The sequence below is a fragment of the Phoca vitulina genome, unplaced genomic scaffold, assembly GCF_004348235.1.
Source record: "Phoca vitulina isolate PV1807 unplaced genomic scaffold, GSC_HSeal_1.0 scaffold40, whole genome shotgun sequence".
NCBI lineage: Eukaryota > Metazoa > Chordata > Mammalia > Carnivora > Phocidae > Phoca > Phoca vitulina.
The window spans coordinates 3868218-3890721 of NW_022589743.1; the positions used below are offsets into that span (position 1 = coordinate 3868218).

Consider the following 22504-nt stretch of genomic DNA (forward strand, 5'->3'; position numbering starts at 1 on the left):
GCCGAGATGAGGGCCTTGGGATGGGTGTCTGCCCGTGGCGCCCGGCCTGGGAGTCAGCTGGGCCCTTTGGGGCTCAGTGAGCAGAACGCTGAGCCCCAAGTACCAAGATCACAGTGCCCTCTCTGAGGTCATCCTAGGTCTGCTCGCTTGGGAGGGCAGCACTCAGGTCCCCTGGGTCCCTTTTGGCCATGCACAGCGAGGAGAGTCCTAGCATGAGGGGAAGGGGGTCCTGCCGCCCCCAGCCTGTCTCCCCCTGCACACCGGCACTCAGCACGGCCCAGTGCTCCCCTCAGTACAGAGCAGAGCTGGACGAGGCCTTAGCAGCCTCCTTGCTGTATGAAGTGACCCAGAAAGGGCACATGACTCAAGCTCACACTCCTGTTGCAGCGTTCCCCTGCACCATGCCTCCTGGGGCCACCTCTCCCCAGCAGAGATTTGAGACACACCCCCGCCTCGGCCATGGGGACAGGTTCTCAGAATTCAGACAGGCCCAGGGGCTCAGGCTCTGCCCTGGGGGAGGGGGGTGCTGGAATCTGGTGTACTCTCTCACCTGCGGATGCCCCCCAGGCCCCACCACCTCCCACAGCCGTGTGGGCGCTGGAGGAGGAGAAGCAGGCCAGTGATCCTAAGGCCTCCTCACCTGGCCTGGCTGAACTAGCAGCAGGCCCCGGGGGACACTGCCCCACCCCCTCTGGCTCCTCTTTTGTGGAGAGCCAGATGCCACGGACAGCTGGAGGGCTGGCCCGCCTGGCACACATTCCGCCTGAGCGGCGGGGGAGGGGGGGTCCATTTTAATAACTTCATTTCACCCTCGCGCCCACTCGGCTGCCTCATCCCTCCTTTTCTGCCTTCCCCACTAACCTGGCTGCTCCTCTCAGCTAGGATCTTGCTAATAGATTTTCTCCTGAGTTGTAATTCTTTTGGAATAGACCTCTGGGCCCTGATATTCTCGCCACCCGCCGATATTTCCTATGCCCCCTTGGACCTCACAAAGGTAAGGGGTCTATCCAACTGCCCCTCGTTAAGAAGGCACCAACCTCTGCTCCCCTCGGTGAGTGATGTCTGTGACATCTTCCCAGGGGAGATGGACCCCCAGTCACTCCCAAGTGCTCTCTGATCGTCTGATCTTGCCATTCCAACACAGGGGAGTGGATTCCTCTGGAATGAACCTGTCTCCTCTCCCAGGAAGAAGCTCTAGGTCCTACCCCCACCCTTACCCTTCAGTGACAAAGCTTTTGGTCCCATGGTCCAGCTCTCCAGTCTGCTCAACCCAGCTGGGGAGCTGCCCCAGGGCAGAGTCCTTGTCTCCTTCATCCGAGTGGAGCAAGCTTTGAGGTCACGGCCCATATCGCCCTATGAGACTGAGGAGCCAGGGTCTGTCACCCTGTGAGGCCGGCACTGTGCCTCCTTCATCAGACTGGTCTCCCGAGGGCAAGAACGGCAGTATGGACACAGGTGGGAAAGCTTGCCCTCAGAGCACCCAGAGGCTGCCTCTGCCCTTGGGCCCTGGGCACAGGTATTGTCTAGGCCTCAGTGTCCCCGTCTCTGACGGGGTGAATCTTCCCAGCAGTCTGTGAAGCTAACAAGAGGGAATCCGTGTCGGGTCAACTGGCAGCAAAGCCGAGTCTTCCTCTGAATGAAGCTTGAGGCAAACGCAGTAGGTGTCTAGGTCCCTTCTCTCTCCTCCTTCCCCCTCAGTTTTCCTCCCTGGGATGAGCAAGCGGGAACTGAGTCACCCCCTTCCCCATCCTTGGCAGGGATGCTGGTGACCCCGCATGTGGCAGTGTCCCGAGGCGAGGCCCGTGGCTCAGAGCTGCACGAGGTGGTGGGTGGGTAGGGAAGTGGGGGAAGGGGTGTACGGAGGGTGGAAGCAGCTGAGGGTCAGGGGGTGACCGGGGACCAGGATCATCAAGTTGGGTAGGTGTAGGGGCTTGTGGGAGACACACGAGAACCAGGTGCTCTGGGTTGGGAAGTGATCCAATGCCATGGCGGGGAGTGCGGGAGAGAAATGTTACTTCCAGAGACTGAGTCCCGGGGTCCGGCAAGGAGAACGGGGGCTGGGGCGACAGGCGAGGAGAGGCCCCATGAGGCGGAGGCGAGATTGGGGGGGTGGCCCCTGCCAGTTATGCCAAATTCCTGGAGAGGCAGCTGCCGCCATCCGGCCATCCGCCGAAGGAGACCCGGCACTCGGTGGTCGGGGGCTGGGCTCTGGTTCCGCCGGACCCCTGTTTCCTGTCGGCCTGCCAAGCTCAAAATGCAAGCGACGGATGCCTACTTCAAAGCTCTCCAGTGCACCATGTCGGGGCCACCTCCCGAACCACGGAGGCCGCCCCCGAACTGACAACATGTGTGCCTGCAGGAATCGACATCTGCGTCCCCATTAGCTGGGTGGCTTTGGGCAAAGGACATCATCTGCCAGACCTCCTTAGGTGGAAACCTAGGGATCTACCTACATTGGAGCACTGGGGGGGCGGGGGAGGAATTAAGTGACTTCGTCGACAAATGTTACCTCTTCCTCCTTTGTTTTGGGACGTGGGTATACGTCCACTTCAGCCTTGCTCCTGGTGCAGCTGGAAGGGCCCCCGGGGCTGGAGCGAGGAGCCCGGGCTTCTCATAACGCAGGAGGCCGAGGCCGCTAACTGTCCCGTATTCGCCATGTCCCCCTTTTCCGTAGGAATGGACTCCTCAGTGTTTAGCTGGGCATATGGCTGCCTGAGATAAACACTACATCTCTCTGCCTCTCTTGCCCCTGGATGTGGTCCCGTGACTGAGATCTGGCCAGCGACACGTAAGCCGAAGGGCTATTTGGCAACTTCTGGAAAGAGTTGATAAGATAGTTGAAGGACAGTTCTTGCTGCCATCAGAGACCATGGGCCTAAGAGTCACATCCCGCAAGTGGCAGAACAATGAGCTGGGGGAAGGCTTGGTTCCTGAACGCCTCGTGAAGTAGGAAGTGGTGTGGACCAGAAACACCATGCTAGCGCGCGGCTGCCTCCCCCTTCGGCCTTTTCTGTGAGAGAAAAATCAAATGTCTGCCTTATGGAAGCCACCGTGTTTCGGGTCTCCGTTTCTTAGTTGAATCTATCGCCACCTGACCCAGTGGATGTGTTTGAGCGCTGCCCTTCTGCGGACCTGTTTCCTCATCTGGGGAAATGAGAGAAAGCGCCCGGATCTTGCCGCACATCAGTCAGGTTCTGTAGGCTGGCGGGCGAGAACGAACTTGGGAAAGCTCTCCCCCGGCTCCCTGGCATCGGGGCACAGAGCCTTCGTTTTCGGGGTGCCATGAGCTGCTGCGGCGTGGCCAGGAGCCCCCGTCTGAAAGGCCTCCAGTCCCCAAGTTCAACCCCCGCACGTCTGAGTCCCCATCCGCATTCTGATGTTGGTGACACACAATCCTCGTTAAGGGCCTGGCTGATCCCAGCCAGATGGGATCCTAATTTAATTAAAACCCTTTAATTACCTGCAACAACACAGCTTTGGAAGTCCGGTGCAGGAGGGCCCCTGTGATGGGAGGGGAGAGGGCAGGACAGAAGGGTGGCTGCCCTCCCATCACCCTGCGAACCCAGGCTTTCGGGATGGTTCTCCCACCCGGTGGACACAAACTGCCCAGAACAGCCAGTGCAGCCCCCGGCTCTGACTTGGGCTGCAACCAAGCCGGGGAGCCGGGCCAAGCAGGCCCCGGGGAGCAGAGCAGCAGGCTCTAGAAACATGCTGGCAGGCTGCAGAAGCTCAGGTCTCAGCTGCCTGAGACCCTGGCCCCGCCCAGGACACTGGGTAAGAACAGGCATGCTTCTGATTCCCCCCCCAATTAGCCCAGCCTATTCAGAAACAGGGGTACCTCCGCATCCACCAAAGCCATGCCCCCCCCCGAGAACAGGGTCTTCCCTCCAGGTGTCATCCCCCTGGGGAGGGGGATGAAAGCGAGAAGCTGAGGTGGGCTGCAGACGGCCACGTTGTTTCTTGGGTACCAGTAAGGACTGCCCTGGCACTGGGCCTCAACTGGCTCCTCCCTAAGAAGGCAGACGGAAGGGGCCCAGGCCAGAGCCCACCAAGCCTTGGCAGGGGCAGATTCTGTGAGCCAGGCTATTCTTAAGCCTTGTGGATATCATACACTAATACCCATCTGTTCTCCCTTAGTGCTCATTCATTCAACAAATACTGTTTAATAAAGCCTCTGAAAGTTCCAGCAGGTCTCCATGGCGCCAGGAGATCCAGAAGAGGTTTCGGTTCATACCTGAGCCACGGCCTTCAAGGAAACGCTCTATTGGGGTCAGCATGATGTCAGTGGTTGGATTTGGAGCAAGAAACCCCAAGGGGAAGGAGAAACGCAAGGGGAAAGATTAGGAATCATTAGGCCCTGCCACTCCACACCCCAAAGGTTCTCCTTCCAAAGCTGAGCTGGGGAGACTCCGTACTTTGCTCTGTTGGACACACTCCCTGGGACCTAGGCCTTTCTGCTCCCACCCTTCCCACCACTTTCCCCTCTTCTTGCGCTCAGCCTCACCCTGTGCTCCGTCCCGTGTCCTCTGCTGTCCCCTGACCCCCCACAGCTCTCTCTGAAGATCCTGCTCCTATCTCGGACTCTGGTTGAGCCTGCAGTGCTGTGTCCCTGCCAACTTGGGGACCGTAACAACAGGACATGTGGATATCCCCCCTAGACTAATGAGGGACTGGACACGGGAGCTGTTGCTCCCTCGGAACGAAACGGAGACTCCGTGAGGGCAGGGGCTAGGTGCCACTAGCCAGCTGGCCTGCGGGCTCCCCAGAGGCAGAGGCCCTTCCTCCAAGGCCTAGCTAATGAACTACCCGCACCCCAGTGTCCTGCACACCGAACCCTCCATGCCCAGGCATGACCACAGCTGGGGAGGGGAAGTGACGACAGGAGGACAAGCCGCTGTCCCCACTTGCCATGCCCGATCTCCTGGCTAGGAGAGAGCCCCACCCCTCCACCCACCTGTCCCCGGTATTGTATGTTGTCTTCTCTAGAAGGGTCCTCAGAGACCCAGGTTAGCTCCTGGGGCACAGTGAGGGGTAGGGTCTCGACCTGAATCACTGAGAGTCATGGGAAAAGCCAGGGCCCTCTGGATCCTAACCCAGTACCCGCTTTTTCCATTAAACCAGGCTTCCTTGCCCCAGATCCCCTTCGTGGCTTACAGGGTAGCCCCACCGGGGGAAGAATGGCCTACTCAGTCCCAGGGAGCCAGGGCTCCCCCACCTTGGGGTCAAAGCAAGGCCATGCCCCAACTATGATGCATCTGGAGAGAGTGGGTATACTTCTTAGTTGCCATGTGATCTTGACCTAGTCTCACCGGGCTTCTCTGGGCCTTGGATGGCAGTTCTTTTCCCCACCTGCTCACATGGTTACAGTAACGGACAAACCGACTCTGAATGGCGGCACCATGTCAGGCAGGCCTACTGGCATCTAGCACCGCCCGGCCCTCTGACCCACCTGCCGGGGCCCAGGGGCATCCCAGAGCCTCACAGGAAGGGGGAGAAACCTGGTTTCTCTTTCTTTTTTTGGGTAGGCTGTGTAGGGTAGTGGTTGCGAGCATGGATCTTGAAGCCAGGCTGCCACTTCCTAACTGTAGACCTTGGGCAAGTTACTGAACATCCCTGTGTCTCGATTTCCCCATCTGTAAAATGGGGATAATCTTTACCTATCGGAGGGCTGTGGTGAACTGGAATGTGTGTGGCAATTGGAACTGTGTTTGGCACCGGGGCAGCGATCAGGGGAGCTGCTCTGAAGAGTCCCACAGTATGGCCCTCCCGATCTTGGCCCAGCCTGGGAGGGAGGGAACGAGGGAGAAGAATGGCCATGGGCACATTCATTTCTCGCTGCAGGAAGAATGCGCGGGAGAAAACCGCACAGGGGAGATCAGAAGTCTGTCATGTCTACAAAGGATGATGCATACAAAGGAAGCTACTTTTGTTTTCCTTGGTTCTGCCTAAGAGACGGGGCCCTTGGTGGCGTTGCTACTGCTCCTTGGGCCCAGAAGCCCATGTCCGCACTCCAGAAGCCCTGTGGTGCACTAAGGAGGTTCATCTGTGTTCGCCCCGCCCGAGACCTCTCCTTGTAAACGTAACACAAGGCTCAGAGGATGCAGGTGGCCACAGGGTCTTTATTTAGAAGCACGGAATTACAGAGCAGGCAGCCAAGCGTATGGAGGCAGCCTGCCCAGGGCCCCTCCTGCCTTACGTCGCCCTACCCCCTACCTTGCCTGTCTTCGTCACCTCCACCCGTCACCTCCATCTGTCACCTCCACCCTACGGATCAGTTTCTCATCAGCCTGGAGGGCCCGTAGTCCCTTGTTGGTACCCCCCGAGAACTAGGCGTACGAAGCATGCCCATCTCGGACTGTACCCCGAGGATGAGTCCCCCTGAGGACTGGGCCTGTGTGACCCATTTCTTCCACACTTTGAGAAGGGCCAAGGGCATGGGGTACACACACAACCTAGCCAGTCGATCTTGACTCACAGACGACCCCTGAACTTCATGGCTATCGTGGGACCCTTTCACAGGGATAGGGACAAGAAGGGGAGAGACACAGGTCAAGAGGGAGCTAACCCCTGCTGGGCAGCATCTACACGAGACAAGAACGGTGCTGGTTTGGGGAGACAGGGGCTAGGCGCAGGATACAGGAGCATGGGAGGGTATACAAATGCCCCATTTACCAGTCTTGGCAGCACCAGGCCTGGGATAGGAGGGGCTGCTTACTCAGGCTCTGCCATCTGCCTCAGCTCAGCGGAGATCAGCACTGGAGGGCTCGGTGTAGGCAGGCTTTTTTATTTTTTTAATGCGGCAGGATCAGGCTCAAGATGTCACTCCAGTGAGCCGGACTGGAGACGGGGGAGAGAAATGTCTAGGAAAACAGGGGAGAAAGAAATGGAAGCTTCCATGCTGCAGGAGGAGGGAAGGACAGGCAGTAGAGAAGGAAGGAAAAAGGAAGAGGAGCCCAAGAAGGAAACTGGTGTGGAGATGGACTTGGTTTAGCGACTATGCCTCATCCATCCTTCCCCGGCCCCTCAGAAGCCAGCAAGAGCCCGAGAAACAGGGCTCCTGGGTCCCAGAGTTACTCTTCTCACATCTGCAAGCCCAAGGGCTTCTGCCCCGCCTCCCACCTTCCTCTCTGGAATGCCTAATGCCAAGCGCTGCTGGCTTTCTGAGATGGTGACAGTGGTGACAGGGGTGACCATACACGCGCTATCCCAGGTGACTGAAAGATTTGGCGCAAGCGGACTCCTTCCTGGGACCTCTGCAGACTCCCCCTCCTCCACACACGCCCGCAGCCTAAGAACTGGGAGCTCACAGGACACCAGGCTCTCGACGCAGGTCCTCTCCCCACAGGGAATTCTGCTTCAGAGGATCCCCCCATGCTCCCAAAGGTGCCCATTTCAATATCTCATCAAAGATTTATATTCCATTCCAAGAAATCCTAAAAGGGAACGGACTCCGAAGGCTATATATGGGGTAAGCTGGAACCAGCGCGAATTATGTGGTGATCACATTAACATTAGCAGCAGTGTGTCTTTCTTGTTCAATGGCAGTCACTGAATTAAGGACTTGACATATGTTTTCTCATTAATTTCCCAAGAGAACTCTATGCAGGATGCCCATTTTATAGATGAGAAAATTAAGGCTTACGCAGGCAAGTACTTTGGCCAGGACCGCGAGTGGTGGCGGGAGCGCAGAGCCAGGCTCCCGGACTCCAGATGCTGTGCCGCCACACACCGGCCCGGGCTGGACCCTCCGCGCTGCACTCAGTTCAGACCACTCCTCCACCCCACCCCGCTCCCAGCAATTCTCAGCCATTGGCCTTATTCCCTACGTAACACCGGAAAACATACAAGTCCCCAGGGGCAACCTTGCTCAACTTCCCACCCTCACACAAAGGCGCCTGTGTCTGCAGGACTCTCCTCACCCCCAGAGAGGGTCCCTCCTCTTCCTTCTTCAGCCCCCCAGCCCCCTGCGTGCTCAGAACCTCAGGGCACGGACCATCCCCTCTCTACTGGAGCCTTCCCATCAGCTTTAAACAAATAGGTTTTGTCCTCTGGAAAAGCCCACCTCCCTCTCATTTCCCTCCTCCAGGCACTGCCCGAGCTTCTTCCCTTCACAGCCATACCTGAAGCCTGCGCCTGTCCTCCCTGCTCATCCGTGACCTCCCCCCGCTCCCGGTCCCTTCCCTGAATGACCCTGGCTAAGGTCACCAATGACTTCCATCTTGCTAGATCCAACGGGCATTTTTAAATCCTTGTTCTTATTTGACAGCATTTGACACTTTTAACTCTTCGTATTGGTCCTCTTGACTTTGATTTTCTTCCTATCTCCGGCCACTTCTCCTTCGTGACTTACCTTCCTCTACCGGCCTTCAGAGCTAAGGGTTCCTTACGGTTTAGTCCCAGGCCCCCTTCTCTCCACACTCTGTATTCTTCCTTGGATCCAACACACCCAGGGCTTCAGTTCCACCTATAGACCAGTTATCTCCTGAACCTTCTCTCCAGTCCCCATTTCCCCTCTGAATGCTAGGCTCATACATTGAACAGCCCACATGATGCCTCCACTTGGATTTCTCAGGACAACTCATGATCAGCAAGTCAGATGAAATCAGTGATCTCATTTCCCTCCAGCCTGTTTATCTTCCCATCCGTCTCTTTTTGGGGGGACTCCATCCTGGTGGCTTCTTTGTCCCTACTCTATCCAACCACCATCAAGTTCTGCCAAATCTGCCCCCTAAATCTCTCTCAAATGGATCTACTTTTCAGCTCTACCACCTCCCCAGTGCAAGTTCTGTTATCTCTGGTCTTCCACTGTCGCCACTGTCAACATTAACTTTTCTAAACTCTAGCCAGAGATCTTATTAAAATGAAATCTTGTCACCCTCTTCTGCCTAAACCTCTTCAATGATTTCCCACTGTTCTCAATTAAGTACCTAAATCCTACACGTGACCTAGGGAGGTGCTCCCAGCTCCGGCGTCTAACTCACTGCCACGCTTGTCCGCAGGCCAGCCACCCAGCCTCCCGGGTTCCTCGAGTGCACCGAGCTCCCTCCCGATGCTCAGGACTTCACTGTGCCATTTCTTCTGGGCAGAATGTGCCTCCCCCACCTTCCCAGGCTCACAGCCCTTTACCCTTCAGCTCTCACTTCAAAAGCTGCTTTCTTAGGGAAGCCTTCTGGATCCCCCAGATGAATTCCCTACTCACAGGCTCTCGCAGTGCCCCATACATTCCTTTCAGAGCATTCAGCATGGTTTGACATCACGTATTCGTGAGATCATTAAGGATGCTCTCGCCTCATCAGACTCTAAGCTCCATGGAGGGCAGGGAGCAGTTGGTGGAACTCCCTGTTAACCCCTAAAAGCTAGCCCAGCCCCTGGCACATCATATATTGAATGTGTAAATGAATAATTAGCAAGGAAAAGGGAAGAGAATTCATTCTTACAAGGCCACACTGAGGCAAGGGTCTTAGACTTAGGTTGGAGTGGAAGGCCCTGGGGATCACCCAGTGGTATGCTGACCGCTCCCAAATGCTTGCGCTCCTTCGCTTTTGTTCAGAGGTCACGGGGGCAGCAAGGATACTCAGTGATCACATCCCTGGAATGACTGGAGGTTACACCGGATCATGTTGTCAGGGGATATGCCTATTTTTCATCAGTGGTTCAATAAAATACTTCTAGTACTGATAAGAGATAGAAATAAAATGTTTATTTACCCAGAGAGATTAAAATGTGTAATAGGACTATTGGTTCACGTTATCAATGTCATTCTATCTATAGATTTCTTAAATGGGTTTGAACTGCATGGGTCCACTCACGTGCAGATCTTCTTTGATATGGTGCAGTACTGTAAATGCATTTTCTCCTATGATTTTCCTAATAATATTCTTTTCTCGAGCTTGAATACAGCATATAATACACATACCAAATATGTTCATCAACTGTTATTGGTAAGGCTCCTAGTCAACAGTAGGTTATTAATCATTAAGTTTGGGGGGAGTCCAAAGTTACATGCAAATTCTTGACTGCTCAGTGGGAGTGAGGGTTGCCTCGAATTCCCTTGTTGTTCAAGGGTCAACTGTACTTCATTTTACCATTAAACTAAGGAGTTTAAGGCATTTGTAAGTGCTGTGGGATAACAGGAAATAATGAGGTGCACAGATGTTGGGAGGACAGATTTGAACCACACCACTGGTGCGTGCTAGAGCTGGTTCACCCTGGCTGTCTAGGTGAACTGTGGACAACATTTTTAAGAATTTTGAGAGCTGGTTGTTAAATAGCCAATTAAAATTTAAATTATGTTAACGTGCAATTAACAGCAAAGGTAATAAATGCTCCAAATTCATCTCTTCCGAATTCTTTCCCATTCTACTATTGCCTACGCTCTTGAGGTTCTATATGTCTACTGTATCTGCATGGTGGAAATACTAGGCAGCAGTGAGCTGCGTGCTTTCCAATTCTGCGCTCCTGTGATGTCACCTTTGAAGTCTGAACTGGGCCCTGGTGGGAGTATTTACACCATGGAAATTGGCAAAGCTACCAATCACGGCGTACATTTTGGGGTACTAAATGTTATACCTTTTGGTAGCTCAACGCTGAGCCAAACCACTGGCTCCTTAAAACATTTTAAAGGTCTCTAGTAAATGTGAAGCAAACTTTTACTTGGAAGATGGATAGGTTGAAGAAGTACAGAAACATATGTCTGTCTAAATTTAGGAAATCATTCTCAAAATTGTGTTAAGGGCTGAAGGTGATTGTTTTCTTCTTCAACTTAAAAGCTGTAATTATTCTACATACATTTTATTACAAAGATCAGTTACTGAAATGTAATTTTATGGAACAACCTGTACATGACTTCTAGACAAAAATAAACGTGTTGACTAAATTGAGGCGTAAGTCCTTAAGAGTGGGCGGGAGAGATTCCTTTTCTCTCTCCCTGCCAAACTTCTGGAAAGCGTAGCTTCTACTCATTCTATATTTGCTTACCTTCTCATCAGTCTCGGCTTCTGCCTCCTGCCTCCACCATTTGACAGAAACTGCTCTCAGGTAACCACTGACCTCCTTACTGCAAAAATTCTGTTCTTCTCTTCAGTTCTCAATGTTATGACCTCTCTGCTTTGTTTCTGAGGGCCACTCCCCTGCCTCCCCCATTAGACTGAATTGGTAGAGCAGAAATCCCACCCTCCACCCCAATCCTAGCCTAGCACAATGTTTGGTACCTTCTGGGTGCTCGGCCATTGTTTGCTGAATCGCTGGCCTGAGTTTAATCCCTGTGACCTTGAACGTGTCGTCTCACTTGGCTGGATGTCTGGTTTGCTCAGACATCAAAAGGTGAACCGTGTGTGTGGGGGGGGCTTCTTTCCCTTTGGTTTGTCAAGAGCTCACCTTTAAGGTCTTGAGAAAGTTACAACTCTCCCCATTTCAACTGAGCCTTATGAGTAGGCGTGTGTCCACTTAACTGCCAGGCAAACTCTTGGATTTTCATTTTCTCTTTGGGCCTTGGGCCTAAGGCCCAAAGCTACTCCTTTGCCGTCTGTTGCTTATTAGCTCAGAGCCAGGTTGAGTGACCTTGAGCAAGTTACGTTATCACCTTCCCAAGCTATACGACTGGGATGAATGGGAACCGTGCAAGACAAGCTGGCAAGTGTTCAGAACTCCTGCGAGCTCTGTAAACCGCGGGTCCTGATGCTACATTCCTGTACTTGAGTTACACGTATTTTATCTTCATAATGTCTTCCCCCTAGAGTTGATCCCCTTCAACTCCTTAATCATTTCTGTTGCTTGTGCTGCATTCCCTCAAGTCTAAAATTCTTTTTTTTCCTAGAGCTGCAGGAATCAGAACCAAACAGTATTCCAGATGCTGCTTTCCACTCCAGCATTATGGGATTTACAAAGGGGGAGCGGCTTAGCGGCATAAGGATCCCATCAGTCAACAACATTCAAGTTTCTGCTCTCATCTCGAGGTCAAAGCTTCTGGTTCTCCCAGCTCATTATCCCAGATACTGATCGTCCTACATTTGCTTTCTTGCTCACTGCCTCCGTGAGGTGTCCACCTATTGGGTCAAAGGCCTCAACGTGGTGCGGTCACCTCTGAAATTAAAAGGGGGAAAACACATCCACCCTGTGCATACATGTACATAAAGAGCAGTCCAACGATCCTCACCTGAATGTTAGATTAGTCAGCAAGCCATTAGAAATGAATCTAAATGATGTAGGACAGAGTTCAGTGAAAAGTCATGAGATAAAGGAAACACACGGGGCCCGGGCTGATTAAAAAGATAATTGGTTGTGGAAAATAAGGTTGGGCTCCAGCCAAGAGTTTGTCTTTGACGAAGATAAACCAAAGGATCCAATACAGTTATGTTGGGGGATTTAGCTGCTGTTCTTGTCTAGGAGTTGAGCAGCCAGAACAAAGCAACAGTCAGTTTTAAAGTGCAGCTCGACTCCCCCTCTGTTTGTTGTTCTGCTCATAAACATACAAGCTGTTTCCTTTCATCTGCAAGGCTCACACAATACGGAGAACCCACAATAGGTTTAAACCAGATTTATAAATGGATGCGCAGAATGGGGAAGCCAGAGATCTTTTGGCCTAAGAAAGGATCTTGACGTCCTCGGCTAGAATTAAAAAAAACAACAACAAAAAAACCAAAACAAAACCAAAAAAACCCACAAGACTCCCTTCTAAAGACCCGCAAGCCCAGCAGACTAGCCACTGATAAGGAAGAGAGAGGCCTCTCTCACCTGAATTGTTAAATCCCATTAAGGTGTTGGAGATGCCTAATAGCAACACAGACAGGTTTCATCTGCACACAGGGAACGGGAAGATCTTACACGGATGGCCAGATATAGGGGGGCTGACAACAGGGAGGAGGGGGAGTGGGGAACGATGCCAGATACTCTATTTGGACCTCAAACCTCAACTCCAAAGGTTCTGTGAAACCACTTGCCTGAAATATTGTTTAGAGAAATAAGCTATATCCTTGTGGACTTGCAATCTCCAACTGTCCCACTGGCACGGACATCTGTGCAGTGACAGCACGTGCCCCAGACTGTGGGGTTAACTTGAATTAAATTTCAGATGTGGGGGAGCTGAGGGAGGGGGTGGTGGCGGTGGGAGGTTTATGAACAGTACGCTGGGGCTCTGATGTTGTCATAACCAGATGGCTTCAACTGTATCATTTAAACCAAAACAAACATGTCCAGAAATAATGTAATAATGACAGGAGAAGCATCGAGCAGTTTCACCTGTACCTGAAATCTTAACAGCTTTGTACCCACAGTAAAGCCCATATTGGAGATTCCAAAAATATTGGAAAATCCCCAAAGAGACCTTCCTCCTGACGAAGCTTGGCACTAGGACTGCTACCCTCCCGAGGACATGCTCCCTGAACCCACAGCTTTCTATGAATGAGGAGGAAAGCAAATCTGAAGCCAGGCTGGTCCTCCTGGCCCCTCAGAACAGGACAGCAGACGGATCTCTCTAGAGAGCTTTGCTCTTGCTATTCCCATAGGAAGGAAGCTTTACCACCGATCTGGTACTGAAACTTTTCAGAAATGGAACTTCCTCCTGTTCCTTACATAATCTTTTCAGGGGACTGTGTCAGAAGAACTGTCACTTGACAGTTGTGGGATCTGACGCATGGCACTTGACTTCTCTGGGTTTCCACTTCTCTGCGCTATAGAATGGGAAGGTGTTGTCTGTCACTTGGTTGTTGGGAAGTTTAAATGAAATACTGTATGTGAAGGCTCAGTGAAAACCGAGAAGAGCTGAGCGAACTAGCGAATGCAGTGGCCCGAGAGGCCACACGGGCGGAGGAGACTCTGTGCATGCTAGAGCCCCGGGCCAGTGTGCTGAGCTGGAAAGCGGGGACGAGGCAGCACAGGACACTTCCTCACGTGACCCACGGGAGGAAGCTGAGAAGTACCGTGGAGTGGTTTCTAATAAGCACATCCTGTGTGTGGTTGTATTGATGCCAGACCACAGCTGGTCCAGTCTACGACCGGCAAGATGAATGAAAACTGGAAAATCTGCAAAGGTCAAAGTCACTGAAGGGAAATGGAAGGTGGAATACGTTGAGTCTCCATCTAAGGTCAAACGGTACACACCCTGACCACATGGCCACTGCATTTTCCAGTGTGTCCCACTGTCCTGTCCTGTCCAACACTGCTGTGACAAAGGCGGAGGAGCCCCGGAGTGTCCTCGTGAGCCCACTGGGAATTCAGACATTAACTTTTCTGGAAACACATCAAGTCAGTGACAGAACCAGTCAGAGATAATGATTTCCCTTTATTTAATCTCCACATTCATGTCCCCTTGATCTTTTTATAGTTAGCCAGGAGAAGGGAGATTGGGAGTTAGGTGTTAGCACATGTAGGGTGTAGAAAAGCCCACTCCCATTACTTGCCTTGGCAGAGGCAGGAGCCTGATCCCTCATTAGAATGTGGCCTGCGAGATACTGAAGGAGGACAAGACTCTACTAGATGCTGGGAGCTCACAGAGGCAGCCTAGGATGAGGGAGACGCAATAAATCCCCACGGATAGCCATTTCTCAGATAATCTCTGCAAGCTGAAGGATCAAACTAGGCCTTTGCAATCCCTTGAGGAACTCAGACCCAAAAAACCAGCCAGGTGAGTGAAACAAAAGACCAGAGATACCACACAGTACAAAATAGTAATTATTTATATTTTCAAAAAGAAAAAAATTAACATTTGGAAGTTCTCCCCTGTAGGAAAGGGGTGAATTGGAAGGAACAGGACCGGCTCCTACGCAGGTGGCAAGTCAGGTACAAAGAGCTGAGCAATCTGGGCTGGGATTTTTGTCACACAGCATTAATAATAAAATTTCCTTTTCTTTTCTCTTCTTTTTGTTGTTTTTGTTTTGCGTTTTATTTTTTTAGAAAAGGGGGGGAGGGAGGAGAAATAAAATCAGAGAAAAATGCCAAAAAACATTTTCCACAATATCTAAAAACAGAGAACCATAGTTCTTGTCAAGACAGTATGAATTCTGGATGAATTATTTTTTCCAGTTTTCAACACCAATAAAGATTTTTTGCAAAAGCCACCACATCAGAACACGCATCTTCCAGCTCAGATAACCTCCTTCCCCTCTCGCCTTCACTTGTCATTTTTCATAAAAGGATAAAAGGATGTATTCTGTTCTTGCAAACAATAAGTGCTAACAACAAGAGAGCTCTTCTGATACTTGTATGGTGGTGAGGAGTTGTCACAAATATCCAAGTTTTAGCACAGCTGGATGGACTAAAATTTCTCTCAACATAAATACTACTGGAATCCACAAACTGATTTTTGAGAAATTCTGCAAAAATCCTTTCTTCTTTCCTTTTCGTTTCCCTTCTCTTAAAACTAAATGTCCTTTTTTTTTTTTTTCCTTTTTCCTTTTTGCTCCAGGCACCTGACGATTTGTTCTGCTCAGTCAGATGCATACAGGTTTCTCCGAAGTACTACCGCTGGGACGTCCTCAGGGCCGGCGCCTAAACTGAACCCCCACAGTATCAAACTCGGCCAGGCCAAAGGGAACACAGTGACGCAGCAACAGGGTTTTCATTAGGTTGAGCAGCCCCAGGTCCCGGGCCCTTCCCTCCCCCCGTTTCCCCCAAGTTTATTTAGTGCTGTTTTGAAAGTCTGGGGGCCACGATGCAGTCTCCTGCCCCCACAAGAGAGTAAAAGCTCCACAGATCGCGCTGTCTACCTGGTGGTCAGTGGCAGCAACGGTGGCTGCGGCTTCAGGAAAACAAACGGAGTCTTACGACAGGCAGGATCTTAGGACTGCTTCAGGCGCTTGCGCGGGGGTCCCAGAAAAGGGCACTGTGCTGAAGCCAGAGAGCGGTAGGCCTCAGCCACCAAGTGGGGATGTGACACCACCATTGACTTCCACCCGGAGGTCTCCAAGACATCCGAAGCATGACTAGGAGAAATGCGGAGAGAGGGATTACCAAAGGCGTGTGAGAGGAATGGGGTCAACAGCCCCCGGGGCAGTCTAACCTCCCAGAGTTCGCTGGGAAGGGTGCCACTGGGAGAAACACTCAGGCAGAACCCTTACTAGACACTGAGTCTGTCAGACACCGTGCAGACAGGTGACCAGGCTGGGGCTGCCGCAGCTCTGAAAACCTGGACTTTGAGCCCCTATACTCTCAAATACAAAAGGTGAAATGTTCCTCAGGCCCTTCTCTATATTGTCAGTGCTCTTTATACTCACTGCTGATGCTAATACAGAGAAAGAGCCAGGGCTCTCTTGGTCAGGCAGCTCTGAGCTTCCATCTGGCTTTGCCATTATTCTGGTCCCTGACCACAGAGCAGATCATAGCCTGGGGCTTATTCGATCAAAAAGGAGGGGATCATAACCACACTACTGAATGGTTAACATCTAAAGAGCACCAAGCAAGTGTCCAGCACGGAGCGAGCAGTCACTAGAAGGAACATTTAGGGGTCTCTTCCCACCTGCCTTTGCCGTAATTGGTAAACTCCTTCGAAACAACCTTACAAACAACCTTACATTGAGGAAGTTGATTCCTGTTTGGGGGCATTTTCTGTGTTGAATAATGTTCACCCATCTACTCGGCAACCTTTTAGGCCTGCCTCAGCCCAGAACTGCTGCTGTGAAGGCTTTTTAAGGCCTGCTTCTCCCCTTTGGGTTTTTCCCTACTTTTGTTCTCCAACAGGCAAGGGAGCAGAACATGACCCACTGAGAATTACTGCAGGAAGTAGTAGGTCATTTGTCATTTAGGATGAAGGGACAGATCTACTGGAATGAACATTTTCTTTTCCAAACAGTATTTAACCACCTTGACTACTGGCCATCCCTTCTCTTTTCCCCATTCCACAATCAGCTCTTAGATACGTTTTACTACCTCATAAAAAACACACCTCTGTTCTCCCAGAGATCTACACGTCTAAGCCCAAGAGTGGGAAGCGAAGGTGCTACCATTCGGGGCACACCGCCTTTCCAGGCCAGCCACTTATCATTTCATTGTTTCCCATCACCACGAGGAAGGAAAGCACCTCGCTCACCAATCGGATTAGCCCCACAAGAGAGGAAAAAAACATCTTCCATCCTGTCAAGCTGAAGAGAAAGATGAAAACCTTCTACTTACTACTACAAGGGGCTAATGAAGCCATTTGCCTGCTTTACTCGCTAATTCAAAGTCTCTCTCCTTTCTCTAGCTAGCCCAACTCTCCTGAAAGAACAGCTTTGAAGATGCCGACTCACTAGTTGATGAAATCCACCGCCTGAGTTTTCAACTGATCGGCGCTGTGGAGGTCAGCCAGGATGAGGATCTCTGCGGCGTTCTCCACGGAGAGGTTACTGCACAGGGCGTCCTCACACATGACCTTCAAGCGCTCCAGGGCGTACTGTAAGACACAAGCACTGCTGTGGTCAGGGCGGGAGCGCCTCCGGGCTGCCACCGCCGAAGCTCTGCTCCTCAGCGGGACCGCCGTGGAACTGGATTCCCAAGCAAAACTGCACAGAGCGTGCCAAGGCTACTGAACTACTCAATGATAAAGCACAAGCGCGCCCCGAGGCTGAAAAGAAGGCCGCGAAAATAACGTGCGTGGCTGCCATTCAAGTTCTAAAGTCCACCTACTAGAAAAATGGCCATCAGGGAATACACCCACACCCTCCAGGTCACCTGCCCCAAGAGAGACTCAAGTGTTTCTTGGACCACCACCACCTACCCTCCCTTACAATGAGGCATAACCCTGCTTCAAGCCAACGGGACATTACTTTTCACATTTCTGCTATCCTTTCAGTCAGAGCCAAACTAGGATGAAGCACAGTCCTTTCTACTTAAGCAATATCACCAGCCCGGCAGGTATCCCAACTGGCCCATTGGGCTGTAAAAAAAGGAGCCCCGTGGTGACTTTCACCAGCATCTCCGCCACTAACTGGTCCTGAATGAGGGTCAACCAAAAGCCTCCTTTTAAAGAGAAAGGGATAAATGGAGTCCTCTTTAGTGGGGTTGAGGTTAAGATTCTCAGGGTAGGAACAAAGCAGCAGAGACCCTGGATCCGGTTTTGGTCTAAAAACTTCCTATTTTCCAAGTAAAGGGTATAAATGTTCTGGAAATGAAGGTCTAGGTTAACACTGGGCACATCTGATCTAGTTGATCTGTTTTGATGCCACTGTACTACGTGCTCTCAAATATGAGATTATGAACTTACTAAGGAACTTCAGGAGTAAGGAAGAGGAAGGGATAAAAGGCGGCACAAAATAAAACGTCATTAATCAGCTCATAGAAGGACGGTCTGCTTTAAGGGTATCCACAGCCTCCGTATCGGTCCCATCTTGAGGACCTCAGAACTCAGTGACACAATAACTCCTTCAGGCTGAATCACGGCAATCAAACCAAGACAATTTCATTTTTATGAGTTCTGGGTGAGGAGGCATATCTGTTGGCACTATGATCTCCTGCAGCAAAAGAAGAGTTTTATTGCTTTTGGTGCAGCTTTAATTTTTTACATTTGAGTAACTGGAAAACAGTTTCCATGGAAAACAGGAATGACACTAGACAAGCAAGAAATTAGGTTGCCGTTTTTGTTTTAAAAGGCTGGAAAAGGTGGAGAAAATGTTCAGTCCTTATACAGTGCTGCACAGAACATTCCTCTTATCCTTTCTCGATACATTTTTTTAAAAGGACTTTTACCGTGAATAGTTCTGATCCCTACTGCATAATTAGACAAAAGTAGCCATTCTTGTCCCTTGGGGGACAAAGTTTTTTTCTTAATTATGCTTCTGAAAAACCTGCCTAATGGCTGTACTTACCCAGGAGATTGAAATTGTGTCTCCCAGGCCTGGCCGACGTGTTTTGTTTTGTTTTTGGTCTAATTACACGTGTCCCCAGGAGACTGGAAAAGCTCAGAAGAAGCTGTTTCAGCCTCTTGGGTAAATTCTAGATGTTTAGATCCTTCCATGAACGATTTCTTATTCTGTTTTCCTGAAGCTCACAACAAGGTGTAAAGGTAAAAATGTTTTCAAATAAGCTTGAAGCAAAGACTGTCTGATAGAAAATTCTGAATGGAATTTGAAAATGTACCCTTCACTTACTTCTCATTCATAAATTTAAAGCACTGCTGTGATTCGACTACTTTATCTTTTAAAACTGTAAGTTAACACACTATACTGAAAATACCATCCACAGAATGCCAATTCAGGCTGATCCCCATGCTCTGTGTACTTATAGGGGGGTTCCCCAGTAGGTTCTCTGGCTGAGGAGCAGGAATTAAAACCCACGAATGACACAGACGTCAAACCCTGGCCCTGAGAATATATACCGCTGAGCCTCAGTATTTCTGTCTGAAAAGTGGGCTTTTTGATACTACTCATCCTTATGGGAGCTAGAAGATGAGGGAGGTAAATACCTGGCATGTATAAACTTCACTGAAAATCAGAAGGCAGGTGAGGCAGGATCAAGGATCATTATAAATGCATGTTTATAAAAAGCTGTGTCTTCTACTTCTCCAGAGCTCACAGCGTATATTTTCTTACTGCCACCACGGAAAGCAAGATCCCTGTGGTCAGAATGGCAGAGCCAGACTGGGAGGGTAGGGAATGTTCGCATTGCCTAACTGGATTCATAAAATCTTGAAAGCTGCTATTCAATCCTTTCAAACCTAATCAGTGAGGTTTGATTTACGTGCCTCATCCTCTACAAACACTCCAAAAAGCTGATCAATAAAGATAAAGCTCCACTGTCAAAACATGCACTTCCTCTGTTCTCAAGGTGCAAAGGAAGGTGGAAGGAGACTCTTCCTACAGGGAAATCTTGGGAAGGCTCTAGTGCCCCCAGGTCTGAGCCAGCTCTGCCCCCAGATGGGTGCCGCAGCACCACGGCAGGAAGAGGAGCAACACCTTCCAGCAGGGAACAGTCGTTCTTGCGGGCTCTACTGCTGGCCAGGTGTAAACGCTTTGAAGAAAAACTTCCGCAGGAAAAAGAGCTACCCACACCCCAGCTTGTGCTTCCTCAGACCACGGGGCCTTGGAGGACAGGTTACTGAGCTCTTTCTGGCATATCTACATAATGAAAGTTTCCCGAGGTGTGTCTTGGGGGACACTAATCCCCAGCGGTGATTCTTGAGGAAAAGGATTTCAGGGTTGACTAAGTTAGAGAAATGCAGTCTATCATATTCTTTTAGAAAACTCACACTGCACATTAACATACTAAAAAGATTCTGAGAAATCTTGCAGTTAAGACAGCAACACACAAGAACCCCAATTTGACTTGTTTAAACTCAGTGTTTCATTAACATTTTCCCCCAAACTTCTTTTGGGAATCACTGGCCTACTGTTTTTGGTCCTTGCTCTATTTCCTTGATTCTAAGATCCATACTTTAATTTTCACACTTTAACATTTCTCAAATCGAAATGGGTCTTATGATCAACGTACGCATTTATTGCAGTAGTATTTCTTTTTTCCCAAAGAGTTACTGATCATCTCGTAATTCTGAATGCGGTATATTTCAATAGCTACTTAAGTAAAAGTTGAAAATGCTAACGACAACACTAGTAAAAGATTATTCTCTTATTGACAAATTTAAATATAAGTTCATGAACTCAAGGGGAGGTGGGTGGGGGGAAGGGTGAAACAGGTGATGGAGATTAAGGAGTGCTCTTGTCCCATGATGAACGATGTATGGGATTTTTCAATCACTATATTGTACACATGAAACTGATATAACACTGTATGTTAACTAACAGGAATTAAAGGAAAAACTTTAAAAAAATAAATAAAATCCCTCACTATTTAGAAAGAAAAAGTTAATGAACTCAAAAACACTTTGTAAATTATAAAGCCAAATGTTAGTATTATCTGAATCTTTAGTATCACTGTGCTTACATGTGAGATGGGGAAGAGAAGGGAGGTAAACATCAAACTTAACCTTTTTTTCTATAATTAGGGGGACCATGTAAATTACTTCATTCAAAGCAGGACACTTTGGAAAATAAAAAGGATGCTATCAATAATTGTAATCCAGGACTGTCCTGGCCACACTAAGATACATGCTCATCTTACCTACTATGTAAGACAGAGGCCCAGTCATGAAACTCCAGAGGTCACAAACACTCCTCCCTCTTGTGATTCTTTTTCTAGTCTTATCTCACCTTGTCAGCAGCTGCCAACAAATCATCAGCCATTTTGTCGAGGTTCGGAGCCTTCCCCGTGTAAATGAAGCACATCATTTCCTTAAAAACTTCAGGCTCCACATCATTGATTTCAACCCGATTCTATGCCAGAAAAACTGAAAATGAGAAACATTCCAACAGAACAAAATCCCTAAACAATTTTCATGATTTTAAGCTCTGGTGAGAGAAAGGCTTGTATCGTCTAAAACCTAACATGGATGGGAACTCTCTCTTTGTCCTATTTCATTAGAACAGCCTTCTCTCCCATCATATGCACCACCTTTATCTTCTCAAATACAAGAGCAAGACAACTATATCTTTGATTTTTCTGGTGTTTCTTTGCCTGAGTAGAAACACATGTCTAAGACCCTCACCCAAAACTGGATGATCTACCTGGGATAGACTGAGTCTGCTTTACCTAGAATGCTTCTGGACCACCTCTCCCTGCTCTCAGAAAGTGTCTGTTCATAGAATGGTACTCCATTTTAATAACACGACTGGAAAAATAAATCTGGTGTCAAATTGGGAAATCATCTGGATCCAGTCACCTAGCTAAAAAGACATATCTTCATTCTGTCACATACCTTTTTGCTCTCCTCCATTTCATGTTCAAACATGGCACTAAAAACTGGAGAACGAGCTATAAAGTGAAAGGGAAACAGAGATAGATAAGGTTATCACACTGAAACCTCTTGGTTCTTCTGTTATGAAGAGGAGATCACTTTCCTGTCCCATTGCTACAGGAAAGGGTCTTAGCCTCAAATTATATAGGAATAATGAAATTCGTCTCTTCTTACATTACACCAAGAAGTGAATAATACGACAGAGGGGAAAAAAGAGATCAGTACTTTCAAAATAATTTCTCATTAGCTCCATTCCAACCATTCATATTTGAATGAAATTATTCAAATGACCTATGTTGGATGACAATGATCTCCTCTGGGTAGATCTGGGGGTTCAAATGGAAGATCCTTCATGGTCTAATAATAAGCAGGGTGTCCTAACACCCAGATTTTTGCCTAGAACAACGACACCAACTTTCTCCACCTCTAGGGACCACACGGCAAGGAGGCCAAGAACAGGGCTCGATGGCATCCATTAACTAGATGAAGTGCATGCTTGTTTATAGCAGGTGGTCTGTTCTTTCAAGCCATGCACTCACAATAGAGATAACACCCCAAAGAGGCAAAAAAAAATCTAAGGTATGACAACCATTTGTGGTCCTTCAAAGCTCAACCTTTCCTGACAAAATCTTAATCCTTAGTATTTAATGTCTCCCATTAGGAATCATTTGATTTTTTTCCTTGGGGGAGTGGAGATAATGAAAAAAGGTTGAGAAATGGTGTTCTAAGCCATGCCCATTGTGGTCTAAT

General features: G+C 49.5%; 1 protein-coding gene across 3 annotated transcripts in view; it reads right to left on the minus strand.

Annotated features, from left to right (window-relative positions):
• Positions 1-15381: 15381 nt before the first annotated feature.
• SPOP (speckle type BTB/POZ protein) overlaps positions 15382-22504 on the minus strand; it is a 65628-nt gene continuing 58505 nt past the window's right edge. For all 3 annotated transcript variants that reach the window (XM_032428537.1, XM_032428536.1, XM_032428538.1), the window contains 4 exons: positions 21716-21771; positions 21111-21233; positions 17220-17362; positions 15382-15917 (listed from right to left, as the gene is read on the minus strand). In XM_032428537.1, coding sequence (XP_032284428.1) covers positions 15773-15917; positions 17220-17362; positions 21111-21233; positions 21716-21771 — 467 coding nt within the window. In that variant the 3' untranslated portion in view covers positions 15382-15772. The remainder of the gene's footprint in view (positions 15918-17219; positions 17363-21110; positions 21234-21715; positions 21772-22504) is intronic.